Source organism: Cottoperca gobio, chromosome 15 (genome assembly GCF_900634415.1).
Source record: "Cottoperca gobio chromosome 15, fCotGob3.1, whole genome shotgun sequence".
Taxonomy (NCBI): domain Eukaryota; kingdom Metazoa; phylum Chordata; class Actinopteri; order Perciformes; family Bovichtidae; genus Cottoperca; species Cottoperca gobio.
Window position 1 is genome coordinate 1,869,821 of NC_041369.1, and position 21,733 is coordinate 1,891,553.

General features: G+C 40.7%; 1 protein-coding gene across 1 annotated transcript in view; it reads left to right on the forward strand.

The window, feature by feature from the left end:
* The window catches only part of ttc27 (tetratricopeptide repeat domain 27), a 67,049-nt gene that overhangs the window by 16,710 nt on the left and 28,606 nt on the right, over positions 1 to 21,733 (forward strand). Inside the window, exons 2-7 of the mRNA XM_029450580.1 lie at positions 8,740 to 8,923; positions 9,410 to 9,533; positions 10,558 to 10,698; positions 16,071 to 16,173; positions 20,573 to 20,731; positions 20,889 to 21,028. Coding sequence (XP_029306440.1) covers positions 8,740 to 8,923; positions 9,410 to 9,533; positions 10,558 to 10,698; positions 16,071 to 16,173; positions 20,573 to 20,731; positions 20,889 to 21,028 — 851 coding nt within the window. The remainder of the gene's footprint in view (positions 1 to 8,739; positions 8,924 to 9,409; positions 9,534 to 10,557; positions 10,699 to 16,070; positions 16,174 to 20,572; positions 20,732 to 20,888; positions 21,029 to 21,733) is intronic.

Consider the following 21,733-nt stretch of genomic DNA (forward strand, 5'->3'; position numbering starts at 1 on the left):
CCACAAGTAACCCTGCAGTCTGGGAGCGTAATGCTCTAGTTGGTTTATAAGGTGCTATGAGATTTTTAAGATATGCTGGAGCCTGACCATTAATTGATTTGTAAGTCAGGAGAAGGATTTTGAATTCTATTCTGTATTTTACCGGGAGCCAGTGCAGTTCTCCCCTCTCCTTTCTTCCGCTCTGTAGGTGTGTGTGCACGTGTGTGTGTGTGTGTGTGCGTGTGTCAGCCAGCTGCGAAGCCCTGCCCTTCGTAAAACGGAGCGAAGGAGAGTATGTGAATGCGCAAAGTAGACAGTACAAACTGAAACGTGCACATAAATTAGATCAATAGCATAAGCGTTTATTTAATTTAATAAAAGAGCACCTGTCAATGTGAAAAGTGAGTTGTGAATAAAAAATATATTTATTTATTTTATTTGAGGAAAAAAAAACAAAAAACACCTTGAATTTCAGGCAGCGCGCTGGGCTCCGTTGACAGGGCGCAGCCCCCTGCCAAGACAATGGTAGGGGAAACACTGATGCATGTATAGTAATTGTAATTCTTTGCACATTGGTTAACAGAAAAACACAATGTTCTAAATTGTTTACCAACATGCACATATACAGTATATCTCAAAAGTGAGTACACCCTTTAGATTTTTGCAAATATTCTGTTATATCCTTTCAGGGGATAACATTATCCTACTGAAACTTTGATATAACTTAAAGTAGTCAGTGTGCTGCTTGAATAACAGTATAGATTTATTGTCCTTTGAAAATTACTCAGTACACAGCTGTTAATGTCTAAACAGCTGGCAACAAAAGTGAGTACACCCCATAGTGAACATGTCTAAATTGTGCCCAAAGTGTCAATATTTTGTGTGACCACCATTGTTATCTAGCACTGCTTTAACCCTCCTGGGCATGGAATTCACCAGAGCTGCACAGGTTGCTTCTGGAATCTTCTTCCACTCCTCCACGACGACATCACGGAGCGCACGGATGTTGGACACCTTGCACTCCTCCACCTTCCTCTTGAGGATGCCCCACATGTGCTCAATTGGGTTTAGGTCTGGAGACATACTTGGCCAGTCCATCACCTTAACCTTCAGCTTCTTCAGCAAGGCCGTTGTCATCTTGGAGGTGTGTTTAGGGTCATTATCATGTTGGAAAACTGCCCTACGGCCCAGTTTCTGAAGAGAGGGGATCATGCTCTGCTGCAGGATGTCACAGTATATATTGGAATTCATGTGTCCCTCAATGAAATGCAGCTCCCCAGTGCCGGCAGCACTCATGCAGCCCCAGACCATGATGCTGCCACCACCATGCTTGACTGTAGGCAAAACACATTTGTCTTGGTACTCCTCACCAGGGTGCCGCCACACACGCCGGACACCATCTGACCCAAACAGGTTTATTTTGGTCTCATCAGACCACAGGACATGGTTCCAGTAACTCATGTTCTTGGATTCATTGTCTTCAGCAAACTGTTTGCGGGCTTTCTTATGCATCGGTTTCAGAAGGGGCTTCTGTCTGGGGCGACGGCCATACAAACCGATTTGATGCAGTGTGCGGCGTATGGTCTGGGCACTGACAGGCTGACATCCCACTTCTGCAACCTCTGCAGCAATGCTGGAAGCACTCGCACGTCTATTTTTGGAAACCAACCTCTGGATATGACGCTGAGCACGTGGACTCAACTTCTTTGGTCGACCCTGGCGAGGCCTGTTCCGAGTGGAACCTGTCCTGGAAAACCGCTGTATGATCTTAGCCACTGTGCTGCAACTCATTTTCATGGTGTTGGCAATCTTCTTATAGCCAAGGCCATCTTTGTGAAGCGCAATAATCCTTTTTTTCAGCCGCTCAGAGAGTTCCTTGCCATGAGGTGCCATGTTGTCCAGCATTCAGAGAGAATTGTGCCCAAAACACCAAATTTAACAGCCCTGCTTATCATTTACACCTGAATCCTTGTAACACTAACGAGTCACATGACACCAGGGCGGGAAAACAACATCATTGGGCACAATTAGGACATGTTCACTATGGGGTGTACTCACTTTTGTTGCCAGCTGTTTAGACATTAACAGCTGTGTACTGAGTAATTTTCAAAGGACAATAAATCTATACTGTTATTCAAGCAGCACACTGACTACTTTAAGTTATATCAAAGTTTCAGTAGGATAATGCTATCCCCTGAAAGGATATAACAGAATATTTGCAAAAATCTAAAGGGTGTACTCACTTTTGAGATATACTGTACATCCCTGGTGCAGCAATCTGTTTTTAAAAATGGTGTACTATACATTCTTAATTAGTGGCCCTTCATTTATCTCAGATGCTGAGAGAACCAGGCTTTCATTTGAAACAGGCTTATCTCTAGAGACATCACTTATGTTCCTCGGTTAATGCAAACTCAACATCTCCTTCATGTTTATATGTTGTTTGATAACTTTAGTATAATTTCCGTAACAGTCATGTCATACTTACTGCTCTGTTGCTCTGAATTTCTCTTCTCTAACAATAATACTGTTGTCATTTACACATTTTTTCAAGTCTCTTTAATTTAGCAATTTTTGGATCATTGTTAAGCTACGTCAATAAAACTCAACCCTTCCTGCACAAACGTTTCACATTAAGTCTTTCAGTGGCTCATTAAGCATAATCCCGCCATTTCCTGGTAGACCTTTACTGTGACAAAGTGTCAAGATTCATTGATGGTAGCTTCACTGTGATAAAACAAACTTGGCAAAGTGGAACTAGAGAATTTACTAAATGGAGGTCACTAGTCTAATCAAGTGTGGCAAGTCATTTTAAGTTAAATACACCTCATAACTGTTCCATCCTATCGCCTCAACCTATTATAATGTCTAAACCTACTGTCTTTTCAACCTGGTCGGAAAATGGAGAAGAATGTATTCCTTTTCTTCTTACAGAATTGTATTTTTGTCAGAGAGGAAAAGCCTCTAAAACGTAAAAAATGAACTCGATTCAATTGTAATGCAAGTCATCAAGGCTGTGTGAACCACCTCATCTTTTCAGCTGAAGGAGAAACCACCAGACTGTGACTCGGCTATGTGCAGGTTTCCATTGACAACTAGCTTGTAGTCGATATAGAAATGGCCATGCCTGTCTGTGATATTCATAATCGTTCATCTTGGATCTATATTGATGCAAATTCTATTCACCATTGCCTTATTAACTGCAGCTCATTGCCTGAACGTTTATGAATTATGGACTAATTTGAGGGCGTCTGTCTTGTTTTCCATAATTGCTGCCATTTCATTGGTAGACCTGAAGAGTAGCTGAAATGTCATTAAACATGTGGCCATACCTCAGGCTTTCATTTCCCCCTCATAAAACCAGAGCCCTTCCTCGCCCTCGCCCTCCCTTCTCGCTGTGCTGTTATGGCAGCCCCTGGGTTTCATTAGATCAGCGCTAAAATGAAAGTCTCCACACCTCCATTACAACACTAGCCAAGGATTCAGTTAAAGGATAATGTGACTGAAGTGGGCTAGAAATCTGGCTGAATGTGAGCATGTTGCCTCTAGTGGTGTAGCGATCCATCAATCTGCATGGATGTATTGATTAAATGATCAACAATACAATATCATCAATGGAAAGTGAAACATTGATGTATATCACCATTAGGGAGCCGTGCTAGCTCTTCAACAATTAAGCCAAGTCCCCACCAACAGGTCTATTTCTTTCTTTTTTATTATAAAGAATACATTGTTTTTCATTTAAATGGCTAGAAGAACACAGTAATATAATTGTCAAATCATATTTTGTAACTGATTGTGTTCAATGGATGAATCAAATCAGAATCGTATCGTCGCAGACTTTGTGATATTGGCAAATATTGTATTGTTGTCCAAAGAATCAATATAATATCGTATTGTGATGAAACTTCTGACTTACAGCCCTAGTTACCTCATCTTTGACACTGATGAGACTAAAGTTGAAGGAAGGTTTACTTCTAGTGAGGTTATCTAGGAAAGTAATGCGTCATTAAGAAAACAGACAAAGCGGCATGTGACTGGCTAGGTGTTTGAACCTCTCTCAAGCTCCTGTCTTTCATTCTTCACAAAACTACTTCCATCTCTGTCTGTGTGTAAAGCTGACTGCAACACCATAAATGCCTTCGAGGAGAGTCTGTATGTCTGAAGCGGAGTTATTCTATAATTCATGGCCTTGAGACTGCAAAGATTGGCAGAAGACACATTTTTCTTGGAGAGCGAGTTCAGGGATGCGGTTGGAGAAGTCAGGACTTTTCTCTCTCACCTCACTTTCCTGTAGTGCCAACATGAGGAGTTGACGAGGCTACGCTAAGCCCAGACCATCTGGGGCGGAGGCCAGGGTGTGTGTGGGCACATTTTACTTTTCGTGGTCCCCTGAAACAATGCCTTAATTTAATAAAATTTCACTGCATTGTATGATTACTGCAAACATTGCATTTCATTTTAAATTCAAATGTTCAAATAGTAACGTTGAGGTTATCTAGGAAAGTAATGCGTCATTAAGAAAACAGACAAAGCGGCATGTGACTGGCTAGGTGTTTGAACCTCTCTCAAGCTCCTGTCTTTCATTCTTCACAAAACTACTTCCATCTCTGTCTGTGTGTAAAGCTGACTGCAACACCATAAATGCCTTCGAGGAGAGTCTGTATGTCTGAAGCGGAGTTATTCTATAATTCATGGCCTTGAGACTGCAAAGATTGGCAGAAGACACATTTTTCTTGGAGAGAGAGTTCAGGGATGCGGTTGGAGAAGTCAGGACTTTTCTCTCTCACCTCACTTTCCTGTAGTGCCAACATGAGGAGTTGACGAGGCTACGCTAAGCCCAGACCATCTGGGGCGGAGGCCAGGGTGTGTGTGGGCATATTTTACTTTTCGTGGTCCCCTGAAACAATGCCTTAATTTAATAAAATTTCACTGCATTGTATGATTACTGCAAACATTGCATTTCATTTTAAATTCAAATGTTCAAATAGTAACGTTAAGACATTTGCTTTGACATTGCTACTTTACTTTATTTTGCTGGTGAATGGTGCCAGTCTAACCATGTCTACCCCACTGAAACTGTCCAGAAACACAGAACTTACCTGGACATCAAAATATGTATTATTTATATACATATATTGATCGTGCAGTTGATTTGATGTGTTCGGGACACAATAAAGAGTACAGTAACCGCAATACACTCCTTTGTTACCTGGGTAGAAAGTACTATTTAGAAAGCATTATTTTGTCAGTTGTTGACTTAGGGCAGGGGTTGGGAACATTTTTGGCTGGGAGAGCCATAAAAGCCTAATATTTTAAAATGTATTTCCTTGAAAGCCATGTATTTAATAAAATCGAATGCAACTTTATGCGTGCATTTAAGTATAACGCATCTCCGAGTACTAATAGCGGTATCAGTGTTTCATTGAACAGGTGCTCTTTTATTAAATAAACTAAGCGCTTATGTTATTTCTCATTTATGAGCACGTTTCTGTGTTTACTGCACGGGTGTCAAACTCAAGGCAATTATATCCGGTCCGCGAGAAAATATATGTTTGTCATAACTGCCCCGCCGGTTTTGGTAATTAAATCAATGCATGGCACAACCACGGGAAAATACATATTCTGCTAATGAACTGAGCGCATTTACTGACTTTCTAGCTCAGAAATTAAAATTGAACTGCTCAGCAACCCATTTAAAGTTGACGTGGAAACAGCATCTGTGAAACATCCAAATGGAGCTGATTGACCTCCAGTGTAACGACACACTCAAAGCAAAGTATGACTCTGTGGGCGCTGCACAGTTTCCAAGCTTTGGAAGCACACACCTGTGTGAGCAGCTTTTCTCTGTGATGAAGATGAACAAAAACCCACACAGGAGTCTCACTGATGCACACCTTCACTCACTGAGGGTTTCCACAGAACCCCAAACATTAAACTGGCAGCTAAGAAAAGATTCCAAACATCTGGCACAACCTTAACCAGAGCATTGGAAATTACCAGTCTAACTGAGCTGTCACATCTTGTGGCCTTTATTAACCGATTTATCAATGTTGGATATTTTTACCCAAAAAACATAACATGCGTGGTAAATTCCAGTGTTCGAATTACACCGTGGCTTTCGGGGGAGCCATGTTATTCGAAGGGTGGGAGGCTATTGTATATCCACGAAGGTATGCGCCCGCCTATGTGCTAAAATATACTATCAATACATTTCAATTCATACAGAGAAAATTTAGCCTTTGACAACAAAAAAAGCTGAAAGAATTAGTCACTGTTCTATTAAAGGTTGATGCTCGCTTCAGGGCTAACCCCCTTCAGTTTACAGCAGTTGGGAAGCAAGACATGGGAACTGTACTTGGGTCTTGAGTAGCGGAAGTGTTTATTCATGGCCAAACTGAAACCTACACTATACATTTACTACCACTTGACAACTTTACTGCTTAGTTTCTTCTCTGCTCCAATAGCCAACACCTGCTCTAATCTCTCTCTCACTCACTCACTTACTCACTCGCTCGCTCACTCTATTGATGCTTCCAGGGGACGTACTCTATTTCTTCCTGATAATGCCACATTGTGAACAACACAGATTCAAAACTGTCAGAGCTGGTAACTGTTAGCTGTTAGCAGCAGATGGTGCAAGGTTTCATAGCTTTGCACAATGATGCGTTCATGCTCTATTTAGTAAAAATAATGGGAAAAAGTAAATTATAACATTATCATGGTGTGTAAAAATTTTGGTGAGAAACCTGAATCGAGTTTTCACAGTAATATAAGATTAGAAAGGGAATTATAAACGGTTAAACTTCATATCAAAGAACAGTATTCAAATGGTAATAAAGGAGTGCATGTTAAAGTGCATGGGATACATTTTTTTATTTTAGTTTTTACCATTTGAATGTGCATGCCTCTCTTTGTGTGCACGGCAAGTGGGAGAGCAAACCGTTGTTTTTGAAAGTCTAAACTTTAACAAATATGTGATGAAGCAGAATATTTGGTTAGATAAAAACATGTTGTGAATTTTGGAAATGTTTTAATCTATCTTTTTTGACATTTTGACTTTTGGACATCACTCTGGAGTTACACAGGGGTGGTGATGGCCTAGTGGTATGCCTTCCAAACAAAACACTAGAAGGTTGGGAGTTCAATACCAGGCACCATTGTACCCCTGAGCAAGGTACTTAACCCTGAGTTGCTCCAGGGAGACTGTCCCTGTACTTAGTTCAATGTAAGTCGCTCTGGATAAGAGCGTCTGCTAAATGACTTGTAATGTAATGTAATGTAATAATGTAAAGTTATTATAAATGTTTGGATTACACAAATTGGAAACAATTCTATGCAGCTACCACTGGAATCTATTTCTACAAATGGAACCAACCACTACCAAGTCTGTTTGTAACCGGTAGCCTCCCAACACTCTTATCTTCCCTTCGTCTGTCCTTCGCTCTGCTCTGTGTGTATGCTGAGGCTAAGCACCAGTGCACTTGGTGAAACACAAGAGCAGAGAACCTTAAAAGTCGCTGTTAGCTTCGGGGCTAACCAGAGCCCCTTCACTTTCACCAGCTGGCTCTGGTTCTGAGGAGCATTTATTCACTAACAAATAAAATGCGCAAACACTACTGCTGACTTCATACTGACTGCACACGCACGTTAGCTCTCGCGCTCTCTCTCTCTCTCCCTCGACCGACCGACCACACAAGCCTCTGCGGGTCGTGGTGGCAGCAGATTGGTTTAGTAAAATAATAATTACTCTCTTTCTCTGTCTCTCTCAACCGCATTCGCTCGTGTTAAACACAATCAGTTATTACTTTAGTTCAGGTCTGCGTGGGGTCAACTTGGGCCCGGCAGTTCGCCTGGCTTCCTCACTCACTGGCAGAAACCCTGATGTCATTCTTTGCATAGCCTGCCTTTCAATACATTTTAACAGAGATAACATTTGACTGGAATTTCACCCATTTGTCTGGGACATTGACCCACCTTGTCGTGTGTGTGTGTGCTGCAATATCAAATGTAATATATCTTTTGTATCGTTTTTTTCCTTTGTACTGCTAAAACTAGCGCCGTGTGTGTGTACTGTATGTCCAGTTGTTTCCCTCTCTGAGCGATTCAAAGAGCAGGTGAGAAAGCAGGCGAATGAGTTTGATAAAAGTTGCAGATGACCTGACTATTTTTACCCATCACTGCCAACAGTTAACCCAGATATGGTGGGGGCCTATTTCAAATAGTTGTGTGCTCTATATGTTCTAATGCATAGAAAAATGCTGGTGTATTGTACTTCACTTTTGCCATTTCTTATATTGAGCTTCTGTTGTGTATACATACTTGGTCCAAGTCTGTCTCTTATCAGTGCGCTTTGTGTAGACATGTTGAAATAAGAGCAATTTATGACTTTAAATAGAGCTGATGCTTTTCTGTAAGGTAATCTTAAAGTGTTGGAACCATTTGTGTCTTGCTCTCGGCTGTTAAGAACATTTAGTATTAAAAACACAATACTTAGATTGGGATCATTTGGTACTTGGATTGGATCGGCATTCTTCAGATTAATAGGGTTTAAATTAATTCAGTCCGGGTCCTTTTAAATTCACTTGACTCAATTTGTGTTTAACACAGTGCACAAAATAGCCTCCAGCGTTCACATTCTCCAACATCTCTGTGCTGTTATATGTTGCCACTGTGTGTAATGACATTGTTTTCATGTGGTCACATGAATTTAACTAAATGAGTAAGCATGTCCTTAATGTGAACTCTGTGTTCTTCCAGAGGCCGGCTCTCTGCTGGAGTTATTGATGGAGGGTGACTTCGAGGCAGTTCTGCTGAGCCCCCTGGTGTTACAGCTGCTCACTGGAGATGGCAGCTGCAGCGAGGGGGAGGACATCGAGGCATACCTGGAGAAACGGGTCTTGCTGTACCTTACTTGTGGCACCAACGATGACCAGACCACTAGGTAATACAGCAGTGTGTGTGGGTGACAGCTGAGGCCGGAGGCATGATGTTTTCAGGTTGTGCGTACAGCTGTAGTATGTCTGTTTGTCCGTTCCGTTTTCTAAGGAACACCTGGAGGGAATTTATTGAAACTTTGCACATAGGTCCACTTGGACTCAAGGATGAACTGATTAGAATTTGGGAGTCAAAGGTCACGGCCACTATAACTCACATCTTTCACATTGTCGAGAATGTGATATCTCAAGAACACAGTGAGGGAATTTCTCAAAATGGTGAAATGTCACTGACCTCGCTTAACACGTTTTTGGCCATAACTCGAGGATAAAATGATATAGTGATGACATTTTAGAGTCATACACCCACAAGGAGGTAAGGGTAGTTATAAACTTGTGAATTCTGAAAACCCTACAGCATCTTTAGACTTCGTCTCTTCTCTCCAGTGTTTCTGTCCACTAAATCCAGTGTGTGCTTGTCTCTCCTGCTGCAGGGAGTTGGCAGTGATGGCCCTGGCTGTCTCTTGCCTCCACATGTTTGCTCAGAGTAACTGGACTGGTCCTTCCGTCTCCATCCACATTAGTGACCTGCTGCCGCAGACCCTGCTCTCCTCTCAGGTATGATACATCTCATCACTCTCTTGCTTTTGTGTGTATATTATATTATAATATTCTCCCGGTAAACTGCGCTGCGTCGTTTAGCTTTGTGAGCCGAGTCAGAGTAAAAACCAGACAGAGCTGTAGACGGGCACGGTGCAGGAGAAGTCTCCAGTAATGAAGCATCTCTGGGGTCATTATTAAACCAGCTTGAGGAGATTGCTTCCTCTCGGCCCCGCGTTGCTGACAGCTAAATAGTGCGTGTCACACTGCCATTACACCAGAAGAGACGGTCATTTCTAGTATCAAAATAAGTTATTTGGCATCAATGATTTATCTATGCTGTCACACCAAGGAGCCTGTTATAAAGCTGTCTGTCAATTGTCATGTGCATTTAGTGCGTAGTTCACTCCACTCCTCTCCTTTCCTCTGCTCTGTCTCTGACTTTAGGTGTGTGTGCGGGAGCGAAACAGTGGTGAATGCGCAAGGCATGAAAAAAAACAAAAAAGTTGAATTTCTGGGGGCGCGGGGTTCCATTGGGGGAATATATATGTTTTTGGGCACCCCTGGTGTAAATTATATATTGTTTGTACTGTATTTGAAGTAACATTGAAATGCAGTTAGATGTGCAAAAAAATTAATAAAAACACAGCCTACAGCATGTATAAATGTGCTTATGTCCTCATTAGCTGGACATGTAAGATAAGTATGTGCACATTGTAAAAACTATAATGCAATGATCAAATAATGACTTTATTAATGCATACAATTGGAAAGTGTTTGGTCATCCATCTGAACAGCCTCTTTAGTTCTGAGGTCATGCAGGAAGTCCTCAACATTACTTGTTGGGCTGTACTGCTATGCTACTTCAACACAAGACGACTGTATAAGGAGATTTTTGTTTCTTCTGTAACTACAGCTCCCTCATAGAATCCAAACCTCCTATTTCCTGCTGCCGCTGCTAATGTCACACAACTGTAGTTACAGAACATATCCATTTCAGTAGACATGACTTCATTCAAATTTGCATGTCTTTGACTGGCAGCCCCAGACCCTGGGTGATGCGCTCCACTCCAGCCTGCTCCTGGATGGGGAGTCTGTGTACAGCCTGGTGGCCAACCCCTTTCTCCTCCTGCTGGCCAGGGTTATTCTCACCAAGTGCTCCTCCAAGATGGACAGCCTCCAGGTAAGACCGTCTTTCTGTCACAACAAACTCTTCCTAAACAATAATTTTTTTTTAAGAGATTGAGTTTACCGATAACTCGGCCCATTTATAATGCTATAATATATAGTAAGTGCTTGAGGTCATTTTAGTCCTTTAGTATATACAGTATAGTGTATAAAATAAAGAGCCTACTATGGCTGTGTAGTTTATACATAAGGCCTTGCTCAATACAAAGTACTTCCAAGTTTAAATAAGCACAGAATGAGAGGACACACAACCATCAATTAGCAGTTGGGACCTCAGTGTTCTTACTGGCTACACACAGCTGTACCTGCCTTGTGCAAAAATAATCGCTACTCAAAGGTTTTCTGAGCTTTCAACCCCATTCACGATGAGACGCAGTCAACAGATAGACCTGTCATCTTAACTGATGTGTATTTACTATAAAATTAATTCATAAAATGTTTTTATGGTAGTGTGGAAAGATCTTTACACATAACATAGAGAGCCAAAATCACACAAATGCTATTGTACATCAGCTACCCAGTAAAAACAGCAACCCTATCTGTACCTTTTTTTTAGCCAAACCAATTTGGTAGCAACCAATACAAGATTTCACCTAAAAAGTATCTTCCAAAATAAATGAGAACTGATTTACACTACAGAGACATCAGTCAGTAAATGATCAGACTGTTGCTCCCAGAAGGACCATGGCTACTCTTAAATTGGGACATGTGTTTCTAGACAAATGAGACGTTCTTTCCTCTGAAACGTCCCATGAAGCGACGTCTGTTTCTGAAGTCAGTCTGTTGTGTCTGCACACATGTGCACTGTACTAATATTAATAAAGACACACAGTCATCACTGGAGCAGCAGCAGCAGCAGCAGCAGCAGCAGCAGGTACCTGTCTAACAAACACCTGCACATGAATAACAACCTACAGTCTGTCTTTATCAGGGACGTGCAGGCAGATGAAAATTAAAAATAACAATAAAATAAATGTTAATATTTGTCCACTGGTCTGTGCTATAAATGTATTTTCTGTATGATTTCGATCATTTTTATAGTCAAATTTGTGTATTTTCTGTTCAGATACAAGGAGAGCTGTGTTGCGGATTCTATTTAGTTCCCGCGTGCGTATGTGTGTGTGTGTGTGTGTATTGATTCAGTGAGACAGACAGAGATTTTGCATTGGAAATGAGGCAGAAGATATCGTCCCTGACACACAAATAAGATTTTTACATGGTTCACTTCCACTCTATCAGTGCTAAACGAGAACAGGAGGGTACAAGTGGTAAGGGGGTTTTGGTGTAAGAGGAAAGGTAGCACTTACATGGCTGCAAGACATTCATTTATTTTTCCCTGCCACTTTGTGTTCTGGTCAGACCCAGAAAGCTGTTTGGCTGTTTTTAATGTGGGGTCAGCACTCTGGATGTTTGTGCTCAAACTGCATTTTATGCGTTTTCATTTATTAACCCAAACATGTACTTTCTGAGCTAAAGGTACATTGTATTATAAAAACAGTGAAAATAAAAATGACAAGATTCCAAATTATGATATGCAGCTATCTAATATTAATGCAATATATAATACAATGTAAAAATTGTATTACCAAAAACGTTGGGTCTTCAGGTAGGCATGTACTATTTGAAATATTTAAAATAAAATATCTCCTATACCTATTGTAGTGATTTCTGTACAATTTTAAGGTGATATTTCCAGTTCAATAAGAAATTCTTACTGATATTTCAGGTGTGCTCAGTTTGACCTTCAAATTAAGTGATTTAGATGGTCTGACAAAACCTTTGGCTTGTAGGTTCAAAGCTGTTTTATGGTCTCACAGCTCATGCTTATTTACCTGTCGGATTTAGTTTGAGCAATTCCCAGATCTCAGCATTAACGTTGGGGAGCACAATGTATCATAACTGATAGAAATTACAGGCAAGAACTACGTAAATAAAACCCAAGTTGTAATAAACCAGAGTTATCCTTTAAAGGGCCTACGAAATGATTAACATGAATTTTTACTGATGATAGTAAATGTTATTTGTGGTCTAAAATGATGTGTTATTTATGACACAATGATCGCAGTATTTAATAAATCATGATTTAGTATGTCGACCACTGATGTTTACATTGCCGCTATCGGAAACACCCGACGCTGTGTTCTGACGTCACAAGTAGAACACAGTCCACCAGTTGAATACACAGACAGCACGCAGAATCGGCAGACGTGGTGATGTCGGACTCTGGCTCAGATATTTCGACAGAATTGAGTGACAGTGAGTCGTCAATAGACTCGTTGCACCTTCAAGAAGAGGAGTTTATTGAAGAGGATGCCGGTGTCGTGGATTTAGATCATGCGGGCGAGTTTAACGTGGTGGAAACAGAGCAGCTCGAGACACAGTATTCAAAATGGAGACACAGACGGGAGTGGACAAGCAGATGATAGTGACGGTGACCCTGGATGTGGCGGAGATCCTGTGCGGCAATAGAACACAGACAAGTATGTAAATAGATCGCAAGCTATCGATAGCTTGCTAGCGAGTCGATAGCTTGGTTTCCTTGAATTGTTATGAACCCGACTAGTTGTCCGCAAATTGTTCGATCCCTAAATATTCAATTATTTCTCTAATTGGACACATCAACGTCTGCAAAGCATGATAACTTGATTCTTTCTCGAAGTTTCTGCGGTTGAGGTTCTATCATTGTGTCTGATGTCAAACGTCATATATTACGAGGCTGTATATAAAGCATTAGCTATTAGCTAACAAACAGACCGAAGGACAGCGCTGGTTTATAAAGTATAGTCTGTATACTGACCGTCTCACCTATAGTGCTTACGAGCCTGTTGTCAAACACAGGCATATAAATAGTATGACATTAAGATGACGTTAATATTGGCCCTTTTCTGGATATTGCATATTGTGTACATGTCCTTACCATTCTTCTTTTGTACATTTAGGTGTACATGTGAAAACTGTACAATTATGGAAGCAATTGAAGAGCTGTTGCCAAGATAAGGATGTCATGAAGGAATTCAATGAATATGAGGGACATGGTGCAAACAACCTGCATAACAGATCACCCAGGATTCAAATCAAAGTGTCTGGATGTTTGGGTGTTGCAGACAGCCTACCAAAGGTATTAGAAGAGGGACAGACAACAAGCAGGTGATCAGCCACGTAATGAGTAAGTTACTTGTGTGCACAAATGTATAGAGCTCAGAAACTTTGATGTACTTTTGGGAAGTCGAATGGTCACTCTGGCAAAGTTACAGAATACATAGATAAATAAGGTTGAAGTGACAACATCCTTCTTGTTTGGTTCTTCCACCGACTGCTGAGTGGATTTGGGACTTCGAAAGGTTCCACATCAACATTGTCTTGGCACAAAGCATTGAGTCTCGGTAAAGAGTTCAGTAACATACTCTGCAAAAAAGGTGTGTGTGTGTGTGTGTGTGTGTGTGTGTGTGTGTGTGTGTGTGTGTGTGTGTGTGTGTGTGTGTGTGTGTGTGTGTGTGTGTGTGTGTGTGTGTGTGTGTGTGTGTGTGTGTGTGTGTGTGTGTGTGTGTGATTGTTGCTGACCTTTGGAACAACCAATGTGGATTGGAACTTGCAGTCCAGCTGACCTGACTGCATGGACTTGTGGAGGGGATCTGTCTGCACAGCAATTTCTTTCTGACATATCTGAAATGTACAAAACACAACTTTACTAATAAATCTTTCAAACCAGCTTGAAATTGTATTGCATGTTTATACATGTCTGCGTAAAGAAAATATCTAATAACATTCATAATAAAAGATGTGGTTGAATTGATTGAGAGAGCAATGATATCAAATGAAACAAATATATGAATTATGTACATGCATGTGGTGATTGTATTTTTAACACATCATGTGCAGGTCTACTGGTACTACAACTGTAATGTACAGATGACGTACAGTCTGTATACTTACTGGTGTACACACAGCTTCCTCCCCAGTGTGGATGTCCAATAGATGGTCGCTGATCATACAGGTATCCTCAGTTCTGTCAGTGGCTTCATTCACCAATGTTTCAATACCTCTGTAATAATAGGGTGATAGTCAAAAGTTAAATAGACTCACGTTTTTACTCAAACTACAGAATAAAATGGGGAAGCCTGTTATAAACATTGAATCTATACTTAATTAAGCTAATGAAGTGTAATTAGCTAAAGTTATTAATACTACAGACAATAACACACAGATATTGGCTAGGGCCTGGGGTAAACTTGTTACATATAGTAGGCCGATACCGATTATGGCTTTATGCTTGAAACAATAAATACAGTAAACAAGCAGCACGGCTTACCTTTGCTCTCTCCCTTTTGGCGAATGCATTTCGTCGTCTCTTTGGTGGAGGACTCTGCACCGGTGGACGTGTTTGAGTCGGCGTGCTGGCTTGTGCTGGCTGGGGTCTCGGCAGTATTGTAGGCACAGCATCTGCGTTCCGTTTTAAATTCTTTTTGGATCTCATTTCCTTGGCGAGCATAGTTTGTTCGAAACACGATCTCCCAAAGTGCTGCCCACAAATCATTGGTTTCATCAACGCACTTGTCTTGTCCATAAACGCGCTATTTTATCATCTTTTGACCACAGAAAGCTAGATTTGGAGACGGCCCCACATCCCCATACAACACATCGCTTCAGAATTATCCTTGACGATCGATTGTTGTCCGTTCTTTCTCGTAATAATTGACAGCAGTCTTTGCTGGACGCTTCAACGCAGACGAGCGGTGGCTGTAACGCAGACGAACACTGGCAGCGGCTGTATTCTACTTGTGATGTCATCGCCCGAACATTGCCGAAGTGGATGCTCTCGGCGCAGCGATCGATTGTTGTTAGCGGAAGTCATTTTTATGCTGTTATGATTGTGATTTATTACGAATACATCAATATTAAAAAAAAATATATATGCCACATTTCACAATAGATATGCAACCTCTATCATATACCAAGCCCAATAACACTGACGAAATATCATTTCGTAGACCCTTTAGGTTATTCCACAACATCATGTTTTAACAGGAAATACTAAATATGTGGCAGCACAAGTGTCATATTTCTCATTATTTTGGTGAGTTAAAATTTAGGAATTTCCCACTGCTCATGGATAATCTTGAATGTTTTGTGGATTATGAGGATATTTTACAAACGCGATGTATACCTGAACATATTTTCCAACGTTTCCACCACACCAATTATGAGATCATAGTTTTCAGGTAATGAAAACAAGATATATACGAAACATGAGCTGATGGTTTGTTTAATCTTCTTCATACATTCTCATTTAATTTAATTTATGAACTGAAAGGTTTTGTCATTTATTCTCACATTTTCTCCGTGTTTTTTTTCCTTGTGTATTTTTAGCTGCTGCCTTGGTGGACGCTGCGCTACATCAGCCTGCACCAGCAAATCCTGGAGGCCTGTTCTCCACAGCTCTGCAACTTGGCCAACAGCAGCATGGACAAAGGTCTGTGGACACTATAATGTGGACGTCCCTGTACTGGGGGTGTAACGGTACACTGAAGTCTCAGTTCGGTTCATATCTGGGTTTAAGATTCACGGTTCGTTGCAAGTTTGATACAAAGTGGAAACGACAGACAAAGTCCTCTTGCTGGGACTGAAGGAGCATTTTGCCCGCTGGCAGCTTTGGTTTACTATTTTCATTTTAAAAACCAGGAACATTTCAAACTTCTGTATTACACTGTACGAACTCTGAACAAACACTGTCCCAGAAGGCAACGGGTCAAATTGGAAAAGCATCTCTTATGCCATAAATGAGAAAATACTAAATAAATAGAATAATAAGAAATAAAACTTTAAAAGGTAGTTAGTTCTTATGGCTAATATAAATGACTTCTGTCATTGTTTTATCCCGTTCTTTTTTTGTGCCACCAGTTTGTGCTCCGGCTTTGCTGCCTGACCACCACTATTCACATGAATTAATTTTTTCTCACAGAGCTGAAGTCAGTCTGAACGCTGCCTTAGGTTGCCACCCATTTGTGTTTGTTAGGCACAAAGCTGTTGTAGTAACTTGCTTACATTTAAGAGGGATTAAAATGAAGTGGATTATATGGTTTAGTTGTGTTTCTCATTTAGTAATTTAGACTTAATTTCAGCACCAGGAACCCATGACATGTGTATCTTAACATGGGGCTTTTACGTCCTATTCATTGGGGAAAAAGGAAAATTTAAGCTTTCATTGTGTGAGACACTTTGCTTTCAGAGATCTTGGCTCACCATCTCTGTTTTGCTTATTTGACTTGTGGCATTGGCCCAAAATCCACTGAAGAAATAAAATTAGTTCTGAGGTTTTGTTTATTTTACTTTTGTACTTGCATTTTAGTATTTGATAAATTGGTTTAGAGAATAATTTGTGATCTTACTGCCATCTTCATAAAGCAAAGTTAGCATAAAGCTAACGAGTAGGGCTTTTATCAGAGGACATTCCTTTTTTTCATCTTTGAAATGTTGCTTGCTTGAGTATATTGTGTAAAGGCAGAGGGTGTTTGTGAGAGTGCAGTCTGTTGCGTAATTGTTAAACGGAGTGTGAAGGTTGAGCAGTATGTGCAGACTACAAAACAGTCCAATCCATATTCCACAGGAGCAGTTGATCAAACCATCCTTTTACATTTGAAGAGAGGTGTGAAGCTGTGAAAAGCATACAGAAGACGCTCCACAGCTCTGATGAGGTGTTTCCGTCATGTTTTTCTTTATTTTGGTGTGGGATGGTGCTCAGTAGGGAAAGTGTTTCTGACTTAATTTCCTGATCTTTTTTTACTTATAATGCTCATGAAAAGTTAAAAAAACTTCCATTTACATTGGGAAGTCAGAACCAAATTTCATATCCTTATTATAGTGAGTGTTTAAGTAATACACAACTTTGCTTTGAAGAGCTATAGACCTTTCCTCATCTCTGGGAGGTGCAGCTGCAGAAGTTCTTCATGCTGCAGGATTTCCTCCCGGTGAAGTGAGTGCTTGCTTGGGAAATACAATATTCAGAGAGGCTTGCCGACTTCTGATCACTTCTGATGAAATGTTCCCTGACTTCAACACTTTGTCTGAAATGGTCCTGGTGATTCTATTCTCCAGTGTGGAAGAAGAGCGTTGCAGGTTCAGCCAGGCCAGGCAAGTTTAAAGCACTTTGGCATTGGCTTCATGTTTCAGACCCTGAGGTTGCTGCCTGGGTTTAGCTTCACTAGAGCTCAACCTAGTGGCCAAAATGAGTTTCTGCCCATGTGCATATGGCTGTATGGTGCTCAAAGTCGGCACTTTAACCTAGTTAATTATTAAATTACTAAAGTAATTATTTCATTATTAATCCAATTATATGATGATATTAAATTCTTAAAACACAAAATGTAAACTCCATCAGTTCTTCAGGTGCTAAAGGTGTTACATTATAGGTACAACTGATATTAGATATTAGAATTTTCGATCAGGTTAAGTGCTAATATTATTTATATTTTCAGGCCTTATTACATTTTCAGGAAATTATTACTTTATCAGCTGATATAGGTGGCGCTTGGGTCTTGAGGAGTTGTAGCATTTATTCACTGACAAATAAACTGTACATACACTTCAATGCTACGTTCAAATACTCACACACACTAGAGAAAAAGTCAGAGGATCACCAAAGTCATTAGGATTCATCTCCTGGGGAACATGAATGTGTGCACAAACTTCCAATCCATTTTATAGTTGTCGATGCATTTCATTGGTGACCCAAGTAATGAATCGACCGAGCAGCATTGCGTTCCCCAGAACCATGCTGCTAGCATGGCTGAAAAGGCTGGCGGGTAGATTGTGTGGCGCGGTTTCTATTTAGTTCTCCCCTCTCCTTTCTTCTGCTCTGTCGGTGTGTGCGCAAGTGTAGGTGTGTGTGTGTGTGTGTCAGCTGCGAAGCCCCGCCCTTCGCAAAACGGAGGGAAGGAGAGAATGTGAATGCGCAAAGTAGACAGTACAAACTGAAATGTGCACATAAATTAGATCAATAGCATAAACGTTTAGTTTATTTAATAAAAGAATAATAAAATATATTTTTTTATTTTAATTCGAGAAAAAACAAACACCTTGAATTTCAGGCAGGGCACTGGGCTCCGTTGACAGGGCGCAGCGCCTTGCCAAGACAATGGTAGGGGAAACACTGAAGAGTGTATGACCTCTCTGCTTCTCCTCTCCTGCTGGTCTCAGCTAAAGTTGACCTCTCTGTCTCAGTGACAGGGCCTTCAGCGAGGCCAAATTTCAGACTTGACCAAGCAAATACAGGACTTAAAATAATACATTGAATTCCATAAAGAAAATGTGCGTAGTTAGTTTATCATAATTTCTTTCATACAATTGTGAAGTTTCTAAGGTGATGCCTAGATATCTAAATCTTTGTGTTGACCAATTAATTAGCCTCTGATTTGTCAATTTTATAATCTGACACTATCCCAAAATCCTTCAAACATTTCAAGAGTGTTTGAACAGAGGTTACAGGATCATTTATATACAGAATGACATCATCTGCGTGCAGAGAGACTTGATATAATTCTCATATTTCTACTAGTTGCTCTATGCTAATAAAAAAATATAATTGGGATTGGGGGCACCCTTGTCGGGTCCCCCTTTTTAATTAGAATTGTTCAGACGTATACCCATTAACGTAATACAGTACTTTAACCCATCTATTAACATGTGAATCCTATTTTAAAGGTTTTTTAAATTTCTTGTGCTACTGAGATTATATTTAGCGTCCATCTATAATGTTATTTATTCTCTGTCTTCTTTTGATCTGGTTTAATTATTTTTAGAATACATGTCTGGATTCTATTAGCCCTTATTGTACGCAATATCTTTACATCACAAGGTCTTTCCTCTTCTTGGGAATCATAGAAATGATTGCGTTGGACCATGTTTTAGGAGGGTTTCTCTCATTGAAAGCATCATTAAAAAAACATTCCAGAAGGGGTGCGAGCTCCTCTGGGTACCTGTCTATCCCGGTGATTTATTATTTTTCAAATTCTTTATAACTTCTTCAATTTCCTTTTTTGTTATGGGCTATATCATCACCTTTGACTCTTGCTCAGTTAATTTTGATCGATTAATTCTTCCAAGTAATTTCCTGATTTATTTTTTTCTGCGTTATAATCTGTGACTGCCTAATCTTAAGAGTGATTCCCCGAGATGTTCTGTGTTACATTCTTTTTTCAATCTAGAGGAGAGCGCTTTTATTTTTATCCCATAACTTTTTTCTGGCTCCAGTAACTGGCAAAGATTGTGTTGAATACTTATCTGAAATATAAGCCTGAAAAATCCCTTTCAGAAATGTATTGGTAAAATCATATCACTTCCATTTTTTTTCTACAGCAAAGGGCTTTCAAGTGTCACTGTGGCTGTGTCATGGATAACAATACATAACTTAATAATGGTTAAAGGCATAGTTTGGATGTTTTGAAATGGGATTGTATGAGGTATTTATCCATCGTTAGTGTATTACCTACAGTAGATGGCAGTTGGCATACTGCAAATGTTAGTAGAAGCAGACTGGAGTACCAGCATAGAAGCAATGAAATGCTTGTAATGGATTGGGGCAACAGCAAAATCTATTTCAGACACCTGAAAAATGTAATTTCAGTTCAAGTGTACGCTATATTTAAGTTATTTGCACCACTTGACCTTTCTGCCAGACTGTTGACTTCAATACACTGACTGTGGATAAATACCACATACAACCCCACTTCAAACAATTAGAACTATCTTTTTAACTAGGACAACAAGCTTGTTGACCAGCCACACATGATGCTCTGTTTTCTTATATGCATAAGAAAATATGTAGTTTTGTATTGTTTTGATTGTGGGTATTCTCTGTCCTTTGTCCTTCACAGTGCTGAAGTGCCTTTCTCTGTTTTCGGAGCAGAGAAACCTGGCTATCCATTTCCACCTGGAGTGTGTCTACACTAATCTGACCTACTATGATTACGAGCCAGCCAAGGAACACATCAAGAAGGCCCAGGAGCTCTCAGGATTAAATATCAACATGACTGGTACGTAAAGCATCATCTGGTCTTGGAGGATAATGCAGTCACTGATTGAAAATGCATAAGAGGAGGGTGTCACTTATGGTAATGATAAGCCCATATTGATCAAGCCTTAATGGTACCTTGATTGATAGTAACAACTGATTGTATCTGGTCAATCAAGGTGCTCTTGGCAAACGGACCCATTTCCAGCAAAAGTACTTGGCTCAGCTTATCCTTGAGGTCAAGAGAAAGCGGGACCATTCTGGCCAGAAAGATGATGAGGCCAGTCCCACCCCCACACCTCAGGCCAGCCTGCCCAAGGTAGGAGCTGATGTTGTCTTCTTTGCATCTTGGTGTTTTTTGAAACTTTATTAATGACTTTGAACCTTTTGTTGTTCAGATGACTAACTGTTGAACTCTGCTTCAACAAACCTTCACTCGTGTATATTTCGACAAATTTGCAGATGCAGCCACCTATAAATTTTACTTATCCATCCATCGTATACCGCTTATCCGGGGTCGGGTCGGGTCACGGGGGCAGCAGTTCCAGCACAGAACCCCAAACTTCCCTTTTCCGGGCCACATCCGCTAGCTCCAAATGGGGGATCCCGAGGCGTTCCCAGGCCAGTGAGGAGATATAATCTCCTCCCAGCTGGACGTGCCTTGAACACCTCCCTAGGGAGGCGACCAGGTGGCATCCTTACTAGACGCCCGAACCAACTCAACTAGCTCCTTTCAACACGAAGGAGCTACGGCTCTACTCAGAGTCTCTCACGGATGGCTGAGCTTCTCACCCTATCTCCGGACGTCAGCCACCCGTCTGAGAAAACCCATTTGGCTGCTTGTACCTGCGATCTCGTTCTTTTGGTCATGACCCAACCTTCATGACCATAGGTGAGGGTAGGTACGAAGGTCGACCGGTAGATCTCTTTTCGTCAGAACGATGCAGTAAAGCAAATGCAATATTGCTCCCGCTGCTCCGATTCTCCGGCCAATCTCTCACTCCATCGTCCCCTCACTCGCGAA